Consider the following 22,840-nt stretch of genomic DNA (forward strand, 5'->3'; position numbering starts at 1 on the left):
CAATAGATTTTTTTTTTTTTACATGTTCTTATGGGATTGAAGCAGGGGGTCTCTGAAGCTGAACTCCTTTAATTTCAGCTCAGGGGACCCCTGCTTCCAGGGATACCTCTGTAAGGGGTGCCGTTATCTCAGTGAAGTCCAGTATAAAGTCCCTGGTCACACTGGCCAATAGGAAGCCGCAAGAGATGACATTGTTGCTTCCTATTGGCCGGCGGGCCATAAAAAAAAAAAATATATATCTATTAAATAGATTATTAGGTTTGCATCTTTAGGTGTAACTGCATTCGGTTGCAGGTACTCTACCAATGAACGGGCTAACAAAAAAAAAATAGAGGATTCTCAAATGGATGAGTTTTTGTGCCCACTACTACATTAAAGGTTTTAAGAGGTCATAAACTTAAGAGTTTTACCCAATGTAATACAAGACGAACAGAATTCCCACTATAAAAAAAAACTAAAAAACAAAACACACAGGGTTCGAATTGCAATCATTTGCATTTATTAAAATTCCACATACAGCATGTGCATGGTTAGAAGTAGATTTGATCTCTTTAATAAAAATACATGTCATTTAACATACAAGTGAGTAGAAATATTTAAATCACCAGCAAACCATAACAGATGAAAAAACACAAGAAAACAGATTAGATAAATAAAACAAGGCAATTGCTTAGACTTAAACTTTTAGAGCACATACAAAGTAAATCGATGCATTATCATCATGCACCTCTGACCAGTACCTCAATGCACAACACTTTGCTGATTATTTAAACAGTCTTCTTTACTGGTGCGATACAGATCTCTGGAATGTCCCCAGATACATCAATGGAAACATGGAGTTTTGCCATATACTTTTTGGGGGACAAATACAAAGAATGAGCCCATACGGCAGTGGCTCATACCCACACATTTTACAAAGAATCAATACTGAAACTATTGTATGTGTACCTAGTTTGTACATCAATGATGCATTGGCTGTGTATTCCAAAATCATGGTGCAGTGTCCTGAGAATAAGGTTAAGAACTACTGTAACATAGACTAACTTCATAGTTGCAGAAGGAGTTTATGATGATTCCGGTTTAAGGGTTAAACCAGAAAACACAGAAAAACCCCACAGACTGACCATCTTACACCTCCAGTTAAACCCCATAAAAACGGAAATGAAGGATTTATGATTGAATTAGACCTCTTGCAGGAACCCAGCCACAAATAGGATACAAAGGCAACCGTAAGTATGGAAACGAGGGGAATTTTTGTTTTATTTTTTAAACCACACAAACACCAAATGTATCAATTTTTTCACACCAACAGATTTTTTGTTTATATATATATATATATATATATATATATATATATATATATATATAATACACAGGATAAACAAAATTAAATAAAAAATACACAGATTTCACCAAAAAAAATAAACGCTGAAAACCAGAATCCCTACTTATAATAGGTCCCCCTGTGCAATGTTCCCTTCAAGGTCACAGAGTAAGTAGATCGTACTAATAAAGTTAATACACCTACTGTATTCTGAACCCATGTGCTTATGTGGTGCCTGCAGTCTCCTAAAACCTTTATCCCATGGACTTTACCGGTTTATTGCCCATTAAGACCCGAACTGCCTATTCAATGCTTCTAGTGCATATTTTTTTGTAGTTGGCCACGGCATAGAGCTGTCTGCAGGAAGAAGAATACGAACCCCCATGACTGGCATTACCTTTAATAGAGATACTCATTCAACCACATTGTGATATTTACACATTCACTGTCGGAGGGGCCCACAGCACAAGGGTTAATTGTGCGCTGCTTGTTGAGGATCCCCAACTACACAAACAATACATGGCGGTCCTCCTATGTTTAGTGCTGCTGAATCACACTAGTAATGCTCTTCAACAACTTCCACACATCATTAGCAAAACCCTACTAGGATGGGTTTCCTTAATGTGTTAGGCCGAGTCCATAGAAGGACAGGCCGCGCTGAGCCGTGCGGACGCTCAGCGCTGAGCCCCTGCATCCTCAATGAGGATGCCTTGAGAGGGGGCTCGCGCAAGCGTCCGCAGGCGTGCTCAGGCTTTGGAGTTTTCAGCCGAGCGCCAAGCTGTTTTTCAGCGCGCTGTCGGCTGAAAACCTCCAATGAGAGCGGGGCTGCGTCAACGTCACGTCGCCGTGACGTCAGTGCGTCGCGGGCGATTGGCCCAGCGACGTCACTGCCCCGCCTCCCTCAGTCTCCCCCCACCTCCGATCGCGGACGCTGGCTCGCCTGTATGTGCGTGGAATCTCACAGCTTCTGCAGGCGAGCCTCAGCGCGGTGCAGCACGGCTCCCCCCCTCTATGGACCGGGCCTTAGATTAGAGAACATTTCAGGCATGGACAGTCTGCTTAAGCACCAATACAACGGACAGAATTATTCATTGTATCCTGAACAGAGTGCCCATGTCAGATGTTAAGGCGTTTGGCAGCTTACAACGGTACGGACAGGGACTAACACATTTACAGCTCTCCTTGCCAGAAGGAAACTGCCCGGTGGTCTTCTTGGAAGAGGTAACAAGCCTGTCTATTACATCATTACTTTTTTTGGGAACCCAGATACTTTGCAAGAAAATCCCCTAGTCCGGATCTTCCCAGTAAAATGTGGGCGGCGAGACTCCTGCTTTTATTTCAGTTTCTCAAAAATAAATGCAATAATTATCTCCATATTGATCACATTTCAGAGTGTGTCGTGTTAAAATGCAGGGCGTGAGGAGATAAGGATTGGCGCCATTCTATGTTTTTCAGCGTATCAAACAAGCAATGCACACAGGAGATTTTTGCTTTATTGATTCCGAATACTGTACACAACTTTGCGATTGATATACTACACAATCATAGTCCTCAATTTGGAATGGATCAATAGAAACCTGTGTGCTATACACTTTCAATATTCCAACCACAATGTAGCACACAAATCTGGAAGTAGCTGATGCAATATTTCCCACTGCATTACCATATGAAAGCACATTTTACAGATTCGATTTAATAATTTAATACCTTGGAGAGAAATGTGGCTCAAATTAAAAACTGTGCCCTAACTGTTGCTTGTATGAACAAAGTGTCAAGTGTAAGACATATTACAGAAATATCTACAGTACAAGCAGACTTAAGACATTAACTTTGAATTTTGGAAAATAAGACGTCTATATACATGTTTACATTCTTTCAAAAAAGCTTTTTCTTGTTAAAAATAATGGCTAAATGCACCATCGTGGCATTCTCCTTTATACATATATATATTTTTGTGTGTGTTCCCTGATAACACGAGATCAGAGGAATTCTCACTATACAAGAAAGGCTTACATTCCATAAAAAAAGTTTCACAAATATACATTAAGGGTTTCCAAAAAAAAAAAAGACAAGAGCTAACCATGAGTCTACAGAGGACAATGGGTTTTGATCACTTATATTAACACGTTTTGGGAACCCAAGTTTGCCATTTCAAACTTTACACTGGCATAATGACTGCCAACGTGTTCAGACCAGGAAGAATACTGTATTGTGTTTATCAATATGAATGAGACCAGGATAATGTTGTATGCCTGACCCCCCCCCCCCCCCCCCACCTTCCCCTCCCAATTGCTGCTAATCCCTTACCTCACCATCAACAACATTTTAGAAGAATATTCATGTTGCTCCAACATAAGGTATCAAATTAATATGGCTCAGGTGTTTAGTACTGCAGGTATTCAAAAGAAGCTAGGTAGTGGTTTTATACCATGTAACAACTTTCCTCGGTCTGTAAAGCAGGATTAATAGGCTGGAGTTCAAAATGTCATTTTTAAAATAAATACATTGTTACAGCTGCCCCCAAACCTGCAATGAAAAGATTAACCCCTCCACTGCCATGGGGCATGCAAAATATTGGGCTGAAAGGTATCTTCCAAAGTCAGAAGGTGCCTTATGACATAGAAAAGATGAATAAATATGGGCCTTTGTGTAGAAAAATAAAAAAGATAGCACTGTGTTCATTTGCATGTCATTTCCCAGAACCCCTAGCTGAAGTGAAAGCATTGTATGCTGAGACAATAGTGAAAAGCAGGGTTGCAGAACTGTCAGACATATTAATGTGCCCACAAGTGATTATTTTTATTTGCTGTAGAAAAAAAAAGTACAAAAAACAAAATAAACTTTAATGCAAACAAAACAAAAACGCAAAATATTGCTGGCAGGTGGCAAAAAAGAAGTGGAAACACCACCCAACGCGTTTCTCCCTTAGGGCTTTTCTCAAGAAGCCTTGAGAAATATTTTGCAAGTGTTTTATTTTTGTGCATTCAAGTTTATTTGTTTTTTTTTTAAACCCAGTGCTTTAGCCTTTGATTATCTCGGAAGCACAGGTCGTTTTTCTAATCCCCTTCGGGACTTTGATACTATACAGGTTTGCACCAAAAAAAATAAAAATAAAAAAAAGGCAGATGAGTCACAACTGAAATTAAAAGTGAAATGTGCATATTTTAGAAAAGTATTTATAACAGAAGCCAAGAGTTTCTGATTCCCCTAACAAATTATTCGTATTATACAGATCACAATGTCTACGTGTCAACTTTACAAAACCTCTAGATTATAACAAGTGTTTCTTCAAAATGTTGTAATTCTTAATTGCTTTTACCTTGCGCATTCAGTTAAATTAAAAAAAGTAACTTACTATACATTTGAAAATTAGCATAGAAATTGAGGTAACAAGTTTGTTTATTTTCGCCTTACAATTATTTTCTTAGCATTTTTTTTGTTGTTGCTGGAAAATGTTTCATGAAACCGCTCTGATGCCAAAAGCATCTGCAGCATATTGCAGGCCCGTCTGGAGGAAAAGGGGTTAAAAAAAGTTCTTACACCTTCACTGTTTTCAACTACTGTGTATATTCTGCAGCCATTATATTTAATAGCTCTCAAAAGTGACGCCGCAAAGGCCTCCTGTGTTCATCATGTGCCCTGGCTCGTTTCACGTGCTTGCTCCAACACTTGTCCTAAAATTTCATCAATCACATCAACGTCGTAGTCTATTTGCTGTAAATCCAAATCGGGCATCAATGTGGTCAGCAACTGGGCAACGTTAACTCGTAAAGTCCTTAGTTTCAAGCTGAAAAGACAGATGAATATAAGCGGTTAAAAAAAAAAAAAAAAAAAAAGGTTAAACGAACACTCAGTAACCCAACGTGACACAGCACTAGAAATAATGGCCGCGACACAGGTATTCTTCGGAGAAAGTATCAGATCATTGCAACCATCGAATTATACTATTATCCGATTTAGAATGTATAACGTCCGACTGTGTACACTGTGCTCCCCCCAACCCGCTAATGCTGATTTTATATTATGAACCCTTGCCTAACCCTCTTATTATTTTGTACCTCACACCCCCTTTTGCCAGACATAAGTTTAATTAAAAAAAAAAATAAAAAAAAAAAGATATACGAAACATTTAGACATAAGCAATGAAAAAAATATGATAGGAAAAAAAAAAGGGGGGGGGGGGTATTTTCCATTCAGTGTTCGTTCCTTAGGCCTGGGCCATAGAGGTGTGGGGAGAGCGGAGGCGCGCTAACGCTGAGGCTCGCCTGCTTCAGTCAGCGCGATTGCACGGACTTGCAAGCGAGCCAGCGTGCGCGAAGGGAGCCGGGGGGAGGTGGTTGGAGGCGGGGCAGTGACGTCGCTGGGCCAATCACCCGCGACGCACTGACGTCAATGTCACGGCGCCGACGTCACGGCGCCGTGACGTTGACGCTGCTGAAGCCGGATTGGATGTTTTCAGCCGACAGCGCGCTGAAAAACAGCTTGGCGCTCGGCTGAAAACTCCAAAGCCTGAGCACGCCTGCGGACGCTCGCGTGAGCCCCCTCTCAAGGCATCCTCATTGAGGATGCAGGGGCTCAGCGCTGAGCGTCCGCACGGCTCAGCACGGCTGGTCCATCTATGGACGCAGCCTTAAACATACAGCGCGTGGAGCAGGGTCCTGTATTACCCCATTGACGATGAACCGATTCTCATAAGCAAATGTAGGGTAGGAACCTTTCAATGGCCATCTGAAGTTACAAGAGAAATGCAAGCGTTGACAATACAGGCGGAAACATTGGGTCTATAAATTTATAGAGAAAGAATAAAAATGCACCGCTGGTCTCTAAAACAGACATGCCAGTTGGGGATCATGTCTTCCACACACACTAGGGCTGCCAGGTGGCTTCTCCAAAAATACTGGACACAATGGTGAAAGTTGCGCAGACACACACAGTTTCCTCATCTCCTAGGCCCCACCCCATGCTCCTGACACCTCCTCCTTATTGGCTGCTGCCGGGTAATACAGCCAATCATGATTGAGGAATTCACCCAGTCACAGCCCTGCTCTCTCCCTGCTTGGGGAAATCCCGCGCCCCTCCCTTTCCCCCCCAAGCCAAGTCAGGTGACCACGTCCAGAGAGGTAATACCGGATACATACATGTCCAGTATTACCTCATTTTTTTACTGGACTGTGTACAAATACAGGACAGTCCGACTCAACACTGGACACCTGGCAAACCTAGGCACAGCATTGGCAAGATGAAGGTTACAATTCAGAATGGCAACTTCAGAACACATACAGGTTCACATGGGAATGCAAACATGTGAAGCACTGAACAGAGACCAGGGTTTTATGTCACATTATAACCACACACAATATATGCACCCACAGAATAATAAAATCGCCATATTAAAGGCCTGGTGTTGCTCAACAATGCGTATATTGACCAACTCTTCTAACCTGCCCTGCTACACATTTAACATCCAGGCACTTAACTTCCTGACAGTAAAACCTCAGGCTTCCTGCATGTGCCTCTCATATCACACTTTAGATATCATTCTGTAATCACACCATGTATTTTCTCTCCCTGTATAAATGTAGACAGATGTTTCCGCTTCCAACCCTTGCCTGAAGAGAGGACTTAAAGCAGAAATCTCCCCCAGACAATTTTTTTAAAATAACTTTTTTTATCCTGGAGGTCTGCTTGCGCTCCATCAGCGATCCCATTACCACCACTGGCCAATGGAAAAAGAAGAAGAGGCCCCCACTTCCAGTTGGATTGGGTCATTAGAGCGGTTAGTCCCGTCATCTCCCAGAAAAGAAGTATTTCCCCCCCCACAGAAAGGGTGGCAGTGGATTTGTGGAATGGCCTCCGACAGAGGTGGGAAGAGACTAGTAAGGGAATTCAAAAATGCTTGGAATAGACAAGGCTATCCGAAATATGAAAGAAACCCAATGATCAAACCGGGTTGGAGGCTTTGCACAGGCAGGAAAGTGGGCAGGCTAGGAGTTTCCCTTCTGCCATCAGATTCTGTGTTTTGGAGAGGTAGGTATACTGTTCCCACCGCCGGCCACTTACTGATAAATGTATTACATATATGAAATGTGTAATAGCCTCTATCACAGTGAGCTTGTGTTATACAGTGCCAACAGAGCGAGTGAAAATAAACACATTGGTCTTTCACCGATTTTGCCAATGGCATGGGTTACAGCAACGTGGCTGCTTCTGAAAGAACTACATTGAAATTTTTTTTAAAAAAAAAATATATATAAAAATATTTCTATTGTATCCCGAAAGTCAAGCTTAATACATTAGGCCAATGCAACCCTTTTTTAAAATATGAACGTGTTAAATCCTTTAAAATGTCAGCTCCTGGCCTGTTTCTAAAGGGGCTAGTTCGTTATATACCACAACACAACAACTCCCAAAGCGCTGTCAAAAGTAAAAAAAAAAAAAAAACAGATTGTTGCAATATAAATACCACCAGACTGAGAAACAGAGCGCACATCCTATAGTTACATATGTAACTATGTAACATCCTATAAATGAGGAGTAGAATAACCAAGGTTGTATTATAAAACAAGGTTAACAATAACAATAGTCAGATTGTTTTACAACACCTTTGTTGTTATGGTAATAAAATAAATAAAGGAAACAAAGTGCGAAACTATTGAAGCAAACTAGAAAGTATTGATAAGCATGCAATACCATATAAGACTGGAGATGTATAACTTGTACAAGATTGTAAGTTCTCGAATAAAAAGATAAAGTAAAAAAAAACATACATCTGAACCATTATCTCCTAAATCCACAAATGTTAAAAAAAAAATGTACCCGTTAGAAAAACTGTCTCAATGCACCACTGTTATACCTTTCATCTTCAGACGTGCTTGCATCTGCCATCATTGAATAAGTTGATGCACCTTCCTTTCTGGTCATCTCTTCAACCATTAATTTCAATTGTCCAACCTCTGTCTCCAGTTGTTCATGTTTAAAACGCAACTGTATTTTTTCTTCTTTTAACTGTTCAATCTGTAACAAACAAATAGAAACCATGTTGCGGAGAAGCTGCAAATTCATTTGAATAGCATAAAGAAACCGACCACATACCACAAAGCTGTGGTTACATCTAACGGAGGTCTTATACTTCACTGATTAAAGAACACTGCAGAGATCCAGGAATCAAAACAGAAAATCCGGCACAGAGAATGAATAACCGGGGCTGTTTTTAAAAAAACTTCAAAAATAAAAACGACTTGATTTTTGAGAAATATTGAAGAATGGATGGTATCCCCACTTAAACCCGTTACCAGGATCAGCAAAGGAAAGGTTGGATTGATTGCCCCTTTAAAACGCTTTGCGGAAATACACAAGGCTATTTAATTTAAAATGAGGCTCCATTATTTGACTCCCGTTCTTAAACTAGAATGGTAAATAAAATGATAATGTATACGTCATACTGTACCTCACTTTTATACTGATCCCGTTCAGTGCAACATGCATCCAGTTGTCGGAACACGCCGTCAAGCTGTACAGCTATCTCATCCACTTCGCTACTGCTGTTGTCATCATCCTTCTGCGTGGTACATGTGCCGCTTTCAGATTTTAATTTCTCCAGAGTCTTACACTGTACTCTCAGCTTGTTTATTTCTTTGAGGGCCTGCTCATACTGGCCAACCAGCTGCTTTTGAGAATCTCCATTTATGTTCGAAGGATTAGCATCGGTCTGCGTCATCTGGTGGGAAGCTTCCTTCTTCACATCTTTATGTCTCATATCCGTTACTGCCTCGTTTAACCTTTTCAGCATCCCGCTCGGTCTGTCGCCATTCTTTTTGGAATGTTCTTTATCCTGCTCCGTCGTACGCGCAGGACTTTGCAGGTTGTTACTTTGGCTCCTTGCCTCTCCTCCTATTCCATTGCTGTAAGTACTGGCCTCCAGCCGGTTTTCTTGCCAGTCACTGTCATTAGTTGTATCTTCTTCCTTTTTAACAGTTAAACATCTCCTTTCGGTTTGGGTCCCGACTGCAGCTGTCGCTCCTGAAGTCGCCCGATCAGCTGCCTCGTTGGCATCAAAACTAATCTCCATGGGAAGAGGACTATCCCTTTCACTTTTAACGTTCTCCAGGTCGTACTCAGTCCTGGGATTTCTGGGTGTGCTGCTCTCTTCAAGGATAATAACATCCTCCTCCTCCCCGAAATTAAAATCTGTGACCTCAATACTCTCCGATTCACTAAACTTTGGCTTCTTAAAAGCTACATGGGTTTGCTCGTTAGAAAGCCGACGTTTGCTTCTGAGGACAAAATACATACACAGATGTTCTCTTTTTAATAATACTACAATGAAAAGAAAACAATAACTACACCATAAAACATTATTTAATGATGCTATTCAGGGGAATTAAAACAGAGTAAAAGGACAGAATGACTGTTTGGTCCGGACATATGGCTGATCTCTCTGAACACCATTAAATGCACAAATAACGACAAATTATAGTACAAAGAGGGATTAGGAGAATTGATTAGCCGTTATGCATTTCTATGCATGGTCAAACTGTGATGGTAAGCATTGGTACCTTGTATCACTTATTTTATATTTACAAGCCTAAACTATTATTTTTTTTAATTTTTATTTTTTAAGGAAGGGGATCTTTATAAATAAAAGAAAAAATTCAAAAAAACATTGCATTGCACCATGGATTATGCCATCTCCAAATAAAGCACGGCCGGGCATTAAGGTTTCGTGGATCGGCAAAATACAAAAAAAAAAAAAAATCGATCAAAATTAATATTTTTTCACTACTACTTTATTTATCCCAGACACTGCCCATCCCAGTACGCACCAAAGAAATCCTGGGCTTACCATCAATAACTAAATCCGTATGAAACGATATAAAGCCCAGAATCAATAAACAAATATCTAAAAAACAATGGCAGATATAGCTTTAAAAATCAATAAACCACAATAGAGTACCCCTCAGGTATCCATATAGGATATAGTCATGAACAGTGGTATAACAAATTCCCGTTACGTGACGTAATTGCCGAGAAAAAAAATCACACGTAGCCCTGCAGCAAGGATTTAACCCGCTCGTGTCCAGATCTTCATACATCAATACTAGACGGGTAATACCTTTAGAGATCCTTTGAGGGAGATGACCAAGGACTCACGTGTAGGTGTAGCGTCCTGGTATGATGACCCACTTTTCCTTGGGTACCGGGTGGGCCTCCGTTTGGCAATGGATACGAAGAATGGAGGGGAAAAAAGCAGAGCAGTACTTCGTTGCAGAAAAATGAGCATTCCCATATAGTTTAAAAAAACAAAAAAAAAACTGTAGCAATTTATTGGATCATGAAGACATACAAGGGTAAGCAGCCCACACCTATGTGTTTCACGCCAAGGTTATTTGTCAAGGTTCAACTTGACAAAGCGCCTCGGCGTGAAACACATAGGTGTGGGCTGCTTGCCCTTGTAAGTCTTCATGATCCAATAAATTGCTACAGTTTATCTATGGAAACGCTCTCTAATTATTTTTCTGTATTGAAGTAGTGCTCTGCTTTTCCCCCTCCATTCTTCGTATCAATAAACAAATACTAACTCTGCCTACGGGTTCAGGAGGCCTAGCGCTAAGGTGCCTAATTTCATATTACATGGCTGCACAGGCGGGCCAACAGCTGCAATGCACACGGTCAAAGTCTCAGACGCTGGGTAACCCTAGAAGAAGTCGCACTAAGCAAACCAATACTATAAGAAAACCCATGTGGCCCGGAACCAATTTAGGCACCAAAATAATCCTGCCCACGATAGTCTACTCACTCCAGTTTTGGAAAACAATCAAACTCAAAAATAACCTAACCTCCAAAAACTCCCTAATGACACCCCTATGGGGGGAACCCGACACCCCTATGGGGGAACCCAGAGCTCACATTTGTGGCAGGATATGCTCCCCTCTGCCCAAAGGGTTGTGGGGCACAGGGAACATATATACATGTGGTGCAGCTTCTTTAAAAGGAGGTGAGAACGTGGACACAGCAAATCCTGCACATAGAAACACTGCTAGACCCATGGCTATTCCTTTGGAGCAGACCTAGGCAAGAACGGACAACAAATGAATATCCCATATCGCCGTTGCCACTAGAAGCGATGTAGCAGCCCTCTGGATACAGAATAAACTGGTCCAAAATAAGGAGTAAAATCTGGTTCATTTGACAGATGGAGAAAATGATCAGCTTTCTAAGGGACACCAGCCATAAATTTCAAGAAGCCTGGCAGCGCTGGATATACAGGCATACTAGTCATCAACCTTCATACAATACTAACCTAACTGTCCAACAAAAAGCATCACCCAGGGTGACCGTAGCTGATCCCACAACCCCTCCCTCCCGCACACACCAAAGACATCTGTTAGATAATCATCGCCATTTCCGTATTTATAGGAATATGCAAATGATTGACCCGAAACCGAACGGGATTATATAAATATAAAAATTGCCAACGCAACCAAATGTGCCGATAACTCCCCTTCACTTATTTTCTGTAATCCCCCCTCATTTCTGTATATCGCCGTCCCTCCCCCCCTCCTTCAAACAGCGGTTTAAGAGCAAATATAATCTAAAATGTTTCCACACAAATGAATGGTCATTTTGTTTTTTTTTGCAGCTTTGCAAGACACCTTTGGGATAAACTGGCGAATAGGCAGCACCGAGGAAGCCTTCTATAACCAGACTAGTCCAGAAATAGAAATCACATAAAACACTGTAGAACCTAAGCAATATAATATATGACTCAGCAGGGCTGGCTTGGTGCACCTCGTGGAGCAGAGGTAAGTGCTCTTACCTTCTATCAGGCGTCTCCTCTCCGGCATCCCCCGGCCATGACAACAGGACGTCGCCGACATGAGAAGCAGGAGGAGATGCCGGAGCATGTAAGAGGCCCCATGCGCAACGAGCCCCTCTAAATTCCAAGCCAGCTGCGTACAGTATATGAGACCTATATTATTGAAGCTGGTGGGGTGGGAGATGGCTAGCAATTGCGTGGCAGAAACCTACAACACAGTTAAACAACAGGGAATTCATTTATGGTCATTAATATTTGCAATCACAGCGATTGATGCATTATTGCACAATGTGAACATGTATTGTGCTTTTACATCTGCATATATGGGTTACACACCAGCGCATCTGTTATTATGAAGTTAAAAAGAACTGTAAATGTTGGGTGTGTCGGCTTTAAATAAATTGTATATTCTAGAGATACGGCTGATGTATTTCCAGTATTTAAGACAGGGGTGCTCAAACCCCAGTACTCAAGGCCCCCCCTTCCCTACAGATCAGGCTTTTAGAATATCCCAACGTCAACACAAGTGGCTCAGAGGCTAGTCTTTGACTGGGCCTCTGATTGAGCCACCTGTGCTGAAGCAGGGATATCCTGAAAGACTCACCTGTTGGGGGCCCTTGAAGACTGGAGTTGAGCACCCCTGCCTTAAGGTACCAGTCAGCAAGAAGCATTGCCTCGTGATACTGAATGTAAACACAAACCTGTCATAGGAGTTCTTTCCAAAATTTGTCCCCGAGCCATTCGGGATGTTGTACGACTTCAAAAAACTCTCCGGTGGCCTCAGCATTGCTTGCAATTCTTTACTTGGGGGAGTAAAGAGAATTGTAGGTTTTTCAAAGGGCTGTTCCAAACAAAGAATGGAAAAACAAAATGGTTAGGCCGTTACCCTTTTGACAGAATGTGAAGTTTGGCCGTGACCAAAATCGCCACTGGTGCTCCGCCACCAGGAGTACTCAACGCAGGTGGCCTGCGCCGTCGGTCACCTCGCCGCCTTGTTGCAATGTGCGTGTGTGAGCGCGCCCGTGCATGCACACCAGCAGGATTCCCGGCGCAAGCAGCCAAGACGCATTTAAATTTCCCGCAGGAAACGTAAAAATGTGTCCTGGCAGCCGCGCCGAGTGTCCTGCTGGTGTGCACTCACCGGCGCGCTCCACTCTCAAATGCAGTCCGTGCAGCGGCCACACGGAGGTGCCCTGCGGCTGGGGAGATCCGAGGACATTTAAAGATGGCGTTAGGCGGCAAGGCGACCTGCGGAGAGAAGTTCTGGCGGCGGCGCAGCGGTGGCGATGTCCTAGACTACCCTTTTGACACATACTCAAGTTTTATTTCTCGATAGCAGGGGTGGCCAACTCCAGTCCTCAAAGCCACCAACAGGTCAGGTTCAGGATATCCCTTCTCCAGCATAGGTGGCTGTGTCAGACTGGGGCTAGGTCCCCGGTGGTGATGGCGGCGTGCGAGTCGCACACCAGTCACTAACCTCTATAAGGCAGGCCCCAGTGACTTCTCGGGCGTTGGCTCATGCAGTGCGGTGGTGCGCCAGCCAGCAGGGGAGACAACACTATTGTGTTCGCGTGCGGCGACGCGGTCACGTGGTGCTCTGGGAGCCAATAGCAGGGCAGATAGCTTGGACCAATGGGAGCGCAGCGCTTTGAGCTGCTGGGCTGTGTTTTGTGCCTGACATCATGGCCTCGCCCCCCCCCTCTCCGTTTTGGCTACGTCTCCTGCGCCTCCCATCACTCAATACAGACAGCAGATCCCAGTTTTAAGCTGTGCACACGCCGCCGTGCAACAGCCACCACCGGAGACTTAGCCGTAGCCACTTGTGCTGAAGCAGGGATATCCTAAAGTCCTGGTGGCCCTTGAGGACTGGGGTTGGCCTCCTCTGCTATCTAGGATACTAAACCCCTTCAAACTGCCAGAGGGACTAACATCACATGTTTTATCACCCAGGGTTTTTTATTCTAATAATTTTGTATGCTAATTGTTGGTACCAGGGTAGATCGTTATTTGTACGAGCTCTGAGAGGTGCCTCATTCAGGTAGATCAAAAAGAAATCCACCTTCACTTTTTTTTATATATATATATATATATCACTTCCCGGATTCTGCGCTTCTTCCAGTGTTGGCCACATTGGAAAGTAAAAGGCTTTGGGAATAACTGATAATTTCCAACCACAGCTCCCTAAAGTCACCTATTCTATCCAAAGCCAGAGGGGAAGCATCACCCATTTTATTTTCCATAAACCTGGATCTCCGGGGTTTCTTTCGCCATAACATGCATTTAAACAATAAAACCGGATTTATTGCAATAAGTATCTGTCGTCTAAATGTAGCATACTGGAGGTTGAACTTGGACGCATGGTCTTTTTGTTCAACCTCATCTACTATATAACTATTAGAACAAGAGAAAACGCACTAAAACTGTAATAAAACACACTGCCTACCTGATGTTGTTCAGCTTTTCTGCAAAGAAAAAAAACAAATAAATAACCATCTGATAAATACATTTATTTGTAAAACGGACTCTGGGAAATGTGGCGTCAATAAAAGCAAATACTATGTATCTTTTCCCAAATCTATCACATTTCAAAGTCATTTAACCAAAATCTAAACTCGGCAAGTGATTTCAGCAGGAAATTATTTAATTCTAAAGCATGAAAAACACATTGTATTGTGTGTCGTGTGTACACCATCTGTCAACATGACATTTTTGAGCTATGCTTGGGATTATATTTTAGATTTTCAGATGAAAAAAATAAATAATCAAAGATCGTGTGCATATGTTATTTACATCAATCACCAAGGTAGGTAACGAAAGGCTCTTCTCAAGCCGGCCAGTTACATTATATTTGTAAAGGAGATAAGTAGCATGTTACGCATTAAAGTTATGGTGAATAAGCAGCTGGTGGACAGAATCGGGGCTCCACACTTCAATGAAAATACAGAACCTAAAGACAGAGAATGACGGATGTTCGCGCCTCCACTCGTATCACATCACACAGTTACTACTTAGACAAAATGAGCACTTCTGTATTAGGTGATCGCAATTGTTAGTCCAAATAAAAAACATATTTTACGACAAGCTTTTAAGAGTTCTCCTCTCTTAGGCCTCGGCCAGGGTGGTGGCGAGTGGGCGGACACAAACACTGGCCGCTCTGAAACACATTGAGGCAAAGTGTGTGGCCAGCGTGAGCAAGCGCCTGCTTGGCGCTTAGATGCTTGCAAAGCAAGCAAATTTGATTTTGTCGCTCGCAAGTGCGTCATGTGACCATTTCCGTGACATCGTGGCTGCGCCCCCAGACGAGCGAACACCTAGCTGGCCACGAACAGCCCGGCCGAGCAGGGCGCAGCGCACGAGCGCCAGCTCCCTGCCTGGCCGCAGCCGTACACAGGTCAGCAAGACGGATTTACAGAGATTCCATGAGTTCTAACACAGATGTAAAAACAGGTAGCAGTCTAAGACAGGAGATGTAAAAAATTCATTGCACAGGGTAAACAAAGACAGGGCAGTAAACAGATGAAAGAGTTACTGTGATATTTGGTGAGCATGGAGGACCATACACCCACCAGCAGTGTGAAGGGGGTGTACAGCAAGGGGGAGGGGGAGGGAGGGGAGAAGGGTTTGCAATGAAAATTAAAGAGGTAGGGAGAAACATTACAAAACATTCTGATTATGTGTAAGATCTCGGAAGCTTGTCTTAAAATATCAATTGTTAGTCCAAATAAAAAAAGGTATCACTCAATACTGATGTACTAATTTAATATGCACTGTCCCAACTGGACTAACACGGCTATTTCTACTTAGGCCTCGATTATACCAAGTGCTGCAGGGCGGCAGCGCTATTCTGTGACGTCACCCAGTGCTGCCGCCGAGCAGCATCTTGATTATACCGGGGACACAGCGCAGAGGAGGAGTGGCGGAGGCGTGGCCGTGAGCAGTTTGCCCTCATTGGCTGAACCGCTCACGTGACACGGCCGCCGCCAGAAAAAAACTAATGTTGCAGTCTCTTCCCCAGCTGTCCGCGTTGTAGTACAGCGCTTTGCAGTACAGAGCGCCGCGACCGTCGCTTGTGGCATGAGCACTGTCATTGGATTTTTGCTACTTGTTTTGGTGCCGCGCGTTTTTCAGTATAATCACGGCCTAAATTCACATGTAGACAAATCAAAGCTCCCTCGAGACTAGACTGAGGACACAGGAAATGACCCTATGACTTGCTCATCCTGTTAAAACCAAGGAAGCAGAACTAATGTAGATGTGTGAAGAAATCTGGATTCTAGAATACAATCTACTCTGAATAATGTTTCTGCTGTGGGTAGATTGGGGGTAGATGGGCGACTCATCCTTCCACCAGTATAACATGAAATAATAAAAATACAATATGAGAAATGAACAGGTCAATGGCGTATAAAAGGGAGAATTTCCAGAACCACTGGCTAATCCTCTTCTTCAAATGCGTCTACAAATAACTCGCTCAGCACTTGCCTTTTCTTATACGTTTTCTCATATGTGGAGTGTGTAATTTCATCATCGTCTTCTGGCTCTTCTGGTACTGAACAATCTCTGTTTTAAAGAAAATAGAATTGTAAAAAATGGGCCCAAAAAAGGTGCTAAGAAAGGTGTAATAATAAAAAATAAAAAAAAACACACATTTCAACCTTTTTAATGGGATGATGGAGAGCAGCTGCAACGGTTTGCAAAGCCCATTTCATCATAAAAAAAGGTTAAAAGAATAAAAAAAACATTTACCTGAATTGTGGGTCAGCGTTCATGTTACAGTACCACTTTGTAGGCAGCTTTCCCATTCCATCCGGAAGCTTTCTCCACTTTAGACAACTGTCACACTGGACCCAGTTCTGGTCGGGGTTCTTTCTAAACGAACGCAAAAGAAACCCCCCCCATGGTTTTAAACATTTTCCAACAGATCAGTCAACACACAACTGAAACGGCAGTATACAGAGAACACAGGAACTGTATAGCTGGGTATTAAATGGTGTGGGAACATATGAGCTCCTATTAGCTAAAACCTACAGCAGGGGTGTCAGATTTTAAGGCTATCCCTGCTTCAGCACAGGTGGCTCAAGCAGAATGAGTGAGCGACCTGTGCTGAAGCAGGGATATCCTTAATACCTTGCCTGTTGGTGGCCCTTGAAGACTAGAGTTGGCCAGCCCACCCCCTCGGGAGTCTATACGAGTTTAGCTCACAAGTTAGTGTATTGCCCCATTTTTTATTTTTTAAACAAAAGGCTTGTAGAGATAAAATCCAGGATTTCGCTCTCGTTTGAGGTTACCACGGTAACCTCGACACGGCCTTGGGGAGAGCTTCATGTTAACCTCCGGACATGTAATATTTAAAAACGGTTAGATCTCCTTAACGAAGCGTCAGATTTTAAATGTAAAAAAAAAAAAGTACACGCGCACACAGAAAAGTGACCGACACGAGCTCTGAAAATGACATTATGAAGCGGAAAATAAATGATGACAAAGACGACAATGAAGCATTTCAACGGAGAAATATATAACACTAATTTACGTTCGAGAGAATTCCAGTCTTTTTACTTACTTTAAATCTTCTACAGGAAGGTTTTGGGGGTCTGTATTTTTCTTTACTTTCATTTCATTAAAATAATCATTAAGCTTTTGTCCTAATACAGTCATGGTACGTCTATCAAAAACAAACAAAAAAACAGATCAATAAATATACGTAGGCATAGATTTGTGTGTCTGTCTTCTGGCAAAAGTATGTTTTCAAAGTGGGGCGAGGTTGCTGGCGGAGAGAATAGGACATTGGGGGGGGAAATGTCATGTTTTGAGCTACCAATGGCAAGGACATAAAAACATGACATTTCAAAGAAAAGTTATTAGACGTGACTGCACTGTGTGCGCGCTAATAAGATGACATGACTGCACTGTGTGCGCGCTAATAAGATGACGTGACTGCACTGTGTGCGCGCTAATAAGATGACGTGACTGCACTGTGTGCGCGCTAATAAGATGACGTGACTGCACTGTGTGCGCGCTAATAAGATGACGTGACTGCACTGTGTGCGCGCTAATAAGTTGACGTGACTGCACTGTGTGCGCGCTAATAAGATGACGTGACTGCACTGTGTGCGCGCTAATATGACGTGACTGCAGTTTGAATTAGGTCAGAACTGTTTCTTTGAGCTGCTCTGAACTTCAAAGGGATTTACTTGGGGAGGTATAATAAACAGGGACCTGAGGCGGATATTTTAGTCTAAGATCTTTCATCATATTTGCATAACCTCAGGTGGTGGCAGTGGATGGTTATGATGTGCAATTGAGTAAGGGTTAATATTAACTCGCTGGTTCCTTGCAGAGGAGAAAGGGGGGTTGGCTAGAGCAGCGGTGCGCAAACTGTGGGGCGTGACCCCCAGGGGGGGCGCGACACTGCCGACGGGGGGCGCGGGGTTTACAGAGGCCCCGCGCGCTTCCCGAAGGCACTTAAATTAAGTGCCGGGGGAGCTGCAGGGCCTCTGTAAACCTAACTTACCGTGGCTCCGGCGGCTTCCTCCCTGTGTTGCCATGGCAACGCGGCGTCAAAATGACGCTGCGAGGTCATGTGACGTCACGTTGCTATGGCAACGTGACGTCATTACGCCGGAGCGCGGGTAAGTTGGGGTTGGGAGGGGGGCGCGGGAGTGAGGGGACAGCCGGCAGGGGGGCGCAGGGAAAAAAGTTTGCGCCCCCCTGGGCTAGAGTAGCCTTGTGTATTAGCCCTGGTTGCATATCTAAAGTCACGTGCTCACTTGTGTGCTGTTCGTGGCGGTGGCATATTGGGACGGCTTGAGGAGAGTTGCAACTCATTTGAGAGACCGTTGTGGAGGTGAAGATTGGGGCAGCTTGTGGGCTGTGTATTGATCCTGGATCCTTTAGAGGAGATACTGTATTTGATGGACCTTTGCGGAGGTGAAGAGTGGGTGCGCTTGCGAGCTTCAGTATTAACCCTTGTCCCGTATGCAGGTCGCATACGGGACAGCTAATATGACATGACTGCAGTGTGTGTGCAAATAAGATGACGTATATGGGCTTTGCCTTATCTTATTTCTATACCAGTGTGAGCTTTAATTTGGTTTTAAATGTTAGTTTGGCACAATGCCAGTTAATTTTGCAGATCAAGAAACAATTTTTTTCACTTATCCACAGATTAATATACTTGCATCACAAATGGCAGCAAGACAAATGGTGTGTGTCAATATTAATGCCTTACCTGTAATCATTTGTATAATCAAAATTCTGCTTATTATGAGTTGGCTTTAGAAAATTGCACTCAATAACTCCAACAACTCCAAGTCCCATATTGTTAGCCTAGGAAGGAGTTGAACCAAAAGAAGAATCCTTAGAAAACAATATAAACACACAACCACAAGTAGTTACCATACATACAAAAAAAAAAAAAAAAAAAAAGTAATTCAAGTGAACAAATAAAGAACCCCATCAGAAACACTGCTAACACAAAGCACATCTTGCCGTTCAGAGCAATATACAGCGTATGAATTTAAAAACACGCTGCATTTTTTATAGAATTTGGCAGACGCTTGGTAATCTAGTCTGACCATCATCGCTCATTCTAAAGTTGAAGAATCTACTAGATTTAGAGACTTTATGCTGTACTTTGAATCAAGTAGGGTTTCTATGTGCCCAGCACAAGAATTAAGAAACAGGCTTACTGACCCGCTCTCGATTTCTGTCATAGGGCTTTCACACACCCACTGCTGCGGTGTTTTCTTTGAACCTACAGAATTGGGCATATACTGTATATATTTCATATAATCCTTATATTTCATATATAACCAGCCAATTAGTTCATCTATGGGTCGACAATTACTTTGATATACACTTTCCAAGTAGATTAAGGTGAGAAACCGCAAGAGATGTCTAGAACAGCGAGTTCGGAAGGCAGGCAGGAAATATAGCTGCGCCTTGCAGATGCAAGGAAGTTGTGACCACACTAGAAAAAAAAAAAATAAACTCCGCACCAAGGGTGAACTACAGGTCGTATGTTCTTATGCCGAGAAGAATATAGCCAAAAAAAATGCAAAGATTTATCTTTTTTCCAGATTTCGGAAAATGACGTGTGCAGACAGTATATAAAATCAATATGAAGTGTGGAAAGTGGTGCTCCCAAAAATCACATAGGGCTCCATGTTGAACTTGATAATAAGATCTTGTATAATTGTCTCGATGTTAATAGGATGATGGATAAAAATCAGACATAATTGGCATAACCTTGGTGAGGTATGTGCCTAGTGACATCCACTTGACGACCACAGATGTTGACACATCTATATGTTCCCCAAATTCAAGGAAATATATGCATAAAACAGATAAATTAGCGGACAGGACTTATACCAGCTTCCAGGCAGCATCCACGGCGTGCAGTCTGTTGTAGTAGAAATCCAAACAAAAATGCCGTATGTAGCAGAGCACAGCCAAAACGACACCCAATCTTGGTGATCAATGAAGAAATTCCCAAGCATACTCCAATTTAGCAGATCAATTTATTGTAGGCTCACAGCAATAGGACTAAAGAAACGCACCTACGCATTTCATGCCGAGGCACTTTATCAACGTGTAAGGACAAACGGAACTGCATACCTTTTTATACATACCTGGCTTGCCCACCGCGCCGCCGAGCATAATGTCAAACGCGTGCCCGCAATGCACGCGGCGCAGACTCATTGGACTAGCAGATCAGGTGACCCACCACACCGCCGAGCGCAACGCCACAAGCGCACGCCCGCAAAGCAAGTCGTGCGCACGCGACGCAGGCCCTCATTGGACTAGTGGATCAAGCTACCCACCACGCCTCCGAGCACAACTTCACAAGCGCGACTAAAGAGCAAGTCACGCACACGCGACAGGTGTGATTTTTGTTTGTTATGTTTTTATGAATAAAGCTTGTTTTATTGTATAGACATATCTTCTGACCCGCTACGCCAATGAGGGTTCTTGTCTCGTGCGCGCGACTTGCTCTTTAGTCGCGCGCTTGTGACGTTGGGCTCGGAGGCGTGGTGGGTAGCTTGATCCACTAGTCCAATGAGGGCCTGCGTCGCGTGCGCATGACTTGCTTTGCGGGCGTGTGCTTGTGGCGTTGCGCTCGGCGGCGTGGTGGATCACCTGAACTGCTAGTCCAATGAAAGTCTGCATCGCGTGCGTTGCGGTCGCGCGTTTGTGACATCATGCTCGGCGGCGCGGTAGGCCAGCCAGGTATGTATAAAATGGTATGCAGTTCCGTTTGTCCTTACACCTTGATGAAGTGCCTCGGCATGAAACGCGTAGGTGCGTTTCTTTAGTCCTATTGCTGTGAGCCTACAATAAATTGATCTGCTAAATTGGAGTTTGCTTGGGAATTTCTTCATTTATCACCAAGATTGGGTGTCGTTTTGGCTGTGCTCTGCTACATACGGCATGTTTGGTATATAAAATCAGGCTGAGAGAAGGGAAGTAAGAGCAGACTAGAGACAATACTGAGACTGATTGGTATGAATCCATTATCTTTGCACGCATACAACTAGTTACTGTACTCTGCTTTATGTTATGGATTTTTATTATCATTATTGTTATATTACAATAAATATCATATTGATGTATACTACTCTTGAATCCCTTTTATTGTATTTTATTCACTATATTTTTATACAGAATGTGAGGCCATTCTACACATGCCGCATCATAATAAGGTGACCTGTTATTTAGACAATAGAATAACCTTTTTATGAGGTATCATAAATGGGAAAAAAAACATTACACTACCAAACAAAATGGGTATTTCTGGCATCCCCTACAAACTCTTCAAAGACACTTTATACCAGGGGTGGCCAACCGGTCAGGTTTTCAGGATATCGCTGCTTCAGGTGGCTCAGTTATAATGACTGACCCACCTGTGCTGAAGCAGGGATATTCTGAAAATCTGCCCTGGTGGCCCTTGAGGACTGGAGTTGGCCACCCCTGCTTTAGACTTTTCTATTGTGTATGAAGAGACCAAAACGGTCACTTTCATATACGAATAGTAGCCTTTGCAATAATAATAAAATAGATTGCATGCTAAAAGAGCTACATGTAGCTTTTCTAGGGAGACATTATAATCATGGGATCATAAAGAAGGGACATGTCCCAGAGATTATTTTTTTTTGGATATCACCAAGATATCGTTTATTACAGCTACTATCCTCCCTGAGTCTGTTACGGTCATGTTTCAGACATAAGGTTTTCAAAGAATATCCCCCTCATTATTCGGATATTTGAAAAAGTCTAAATTACAACATCTACACTTCCTTATTTCATATTTATGCGTTACGGTCCTTAATAAGGACCTGTCCTACTTCAGCAAGTCTAGTTTAGATCATCCCAAATCCACAGTAGGTCTCTGCTCACTTTCATTGCCAACTACAACTTCTAAGCACAGAACATCTTACTTATAAGTTTGTGAAACAGTATATAACACTAACAAAATAGTTTTACTACTAATCTTACGAATATCACTACAAGGCTATTCCAAGTAGCTGCAGACAAAACATGTAGAGCATCTCAGCAATATTACAAGGTTCCCACATATTTTCACAAGGCTGAAATCATGCAACAGTCGTCAGTAACTTCTGGGAGATGACTTAGTCACACAATATTTAGCATTTATATAAATATCTACTTTAAAAACAACCATACACAATATCAATCTAATA

The 22,840-nt window shown here is 42.8% G+C and overlaps 1 protein-coding gene across 3 annotated transcripts in view; it reads right to left on the bottom strand.

Annotated features, from left to right (window-relative positions):
• Positions 1-476: 476 nt before the first annotated feature.
• The window catches only part of MORC3 (MORC family CW-type zinc finger 3), a 55,108-nt gene continuing 32,744 nt past the window's right edge, over positions 477-22,840 (bottom strand). For all 3 annotated transcript variants that reach the window (XM_075593786.1, XM_075593787.1, XM_075593788.1), the window contains 9 exons: positions 19,369-19,466; positions 17,701-17,802; positions 16,887-17,009; positions 16,623-16,700; positions 14,584-14,602; positions 12,842-12,981; positions 8,772-9,597; positions 8,178-8,338; positions 477-5,111 (listed from right to left, as the gene is read on the bottom strand). In XM_075593786.1, coding sequence (XP_075449901.1) covers positions 4,955-5,111; positions 8,178-8,338; positions 8,772-9,597; positions 12,842-12,981; positions 14,584-14,602; positions 16,623-16,700; positions 16,887-17,009; positions 17,701-17,802; positions 19,369-19,466 — 1,704 coding nt within the window. In that variant the 3' untranslated portion in view covers positions 477-4,954. The remainder of the gene's footprint in view (positions 5,112-8,177; positions 8,339-8,771; positions 9,598-12,841; positions 12,982-14,583; positions 14,603-16,622; positions 16,701-16,886; positions 17,010-17,700; positions 17,803-19,368; positions 19,467-22,840) is intronic.

This window comes from Ascaphus truei, chromosome 3 (assembly GCF_040206685.1).
Source record: "Ascaphus truei isolate aAscTru1 chromosome 3, aAscTru1.hap1, whole genome shotgun sequence".
In the NCBI taxonomy this organism is placed as follows: domain Eukaryota; kingdom Metazoa; phylum Chordata; class Amphibia; order Anura; family Ascaphidae; genus Ascaphus; species Ascaphus truei.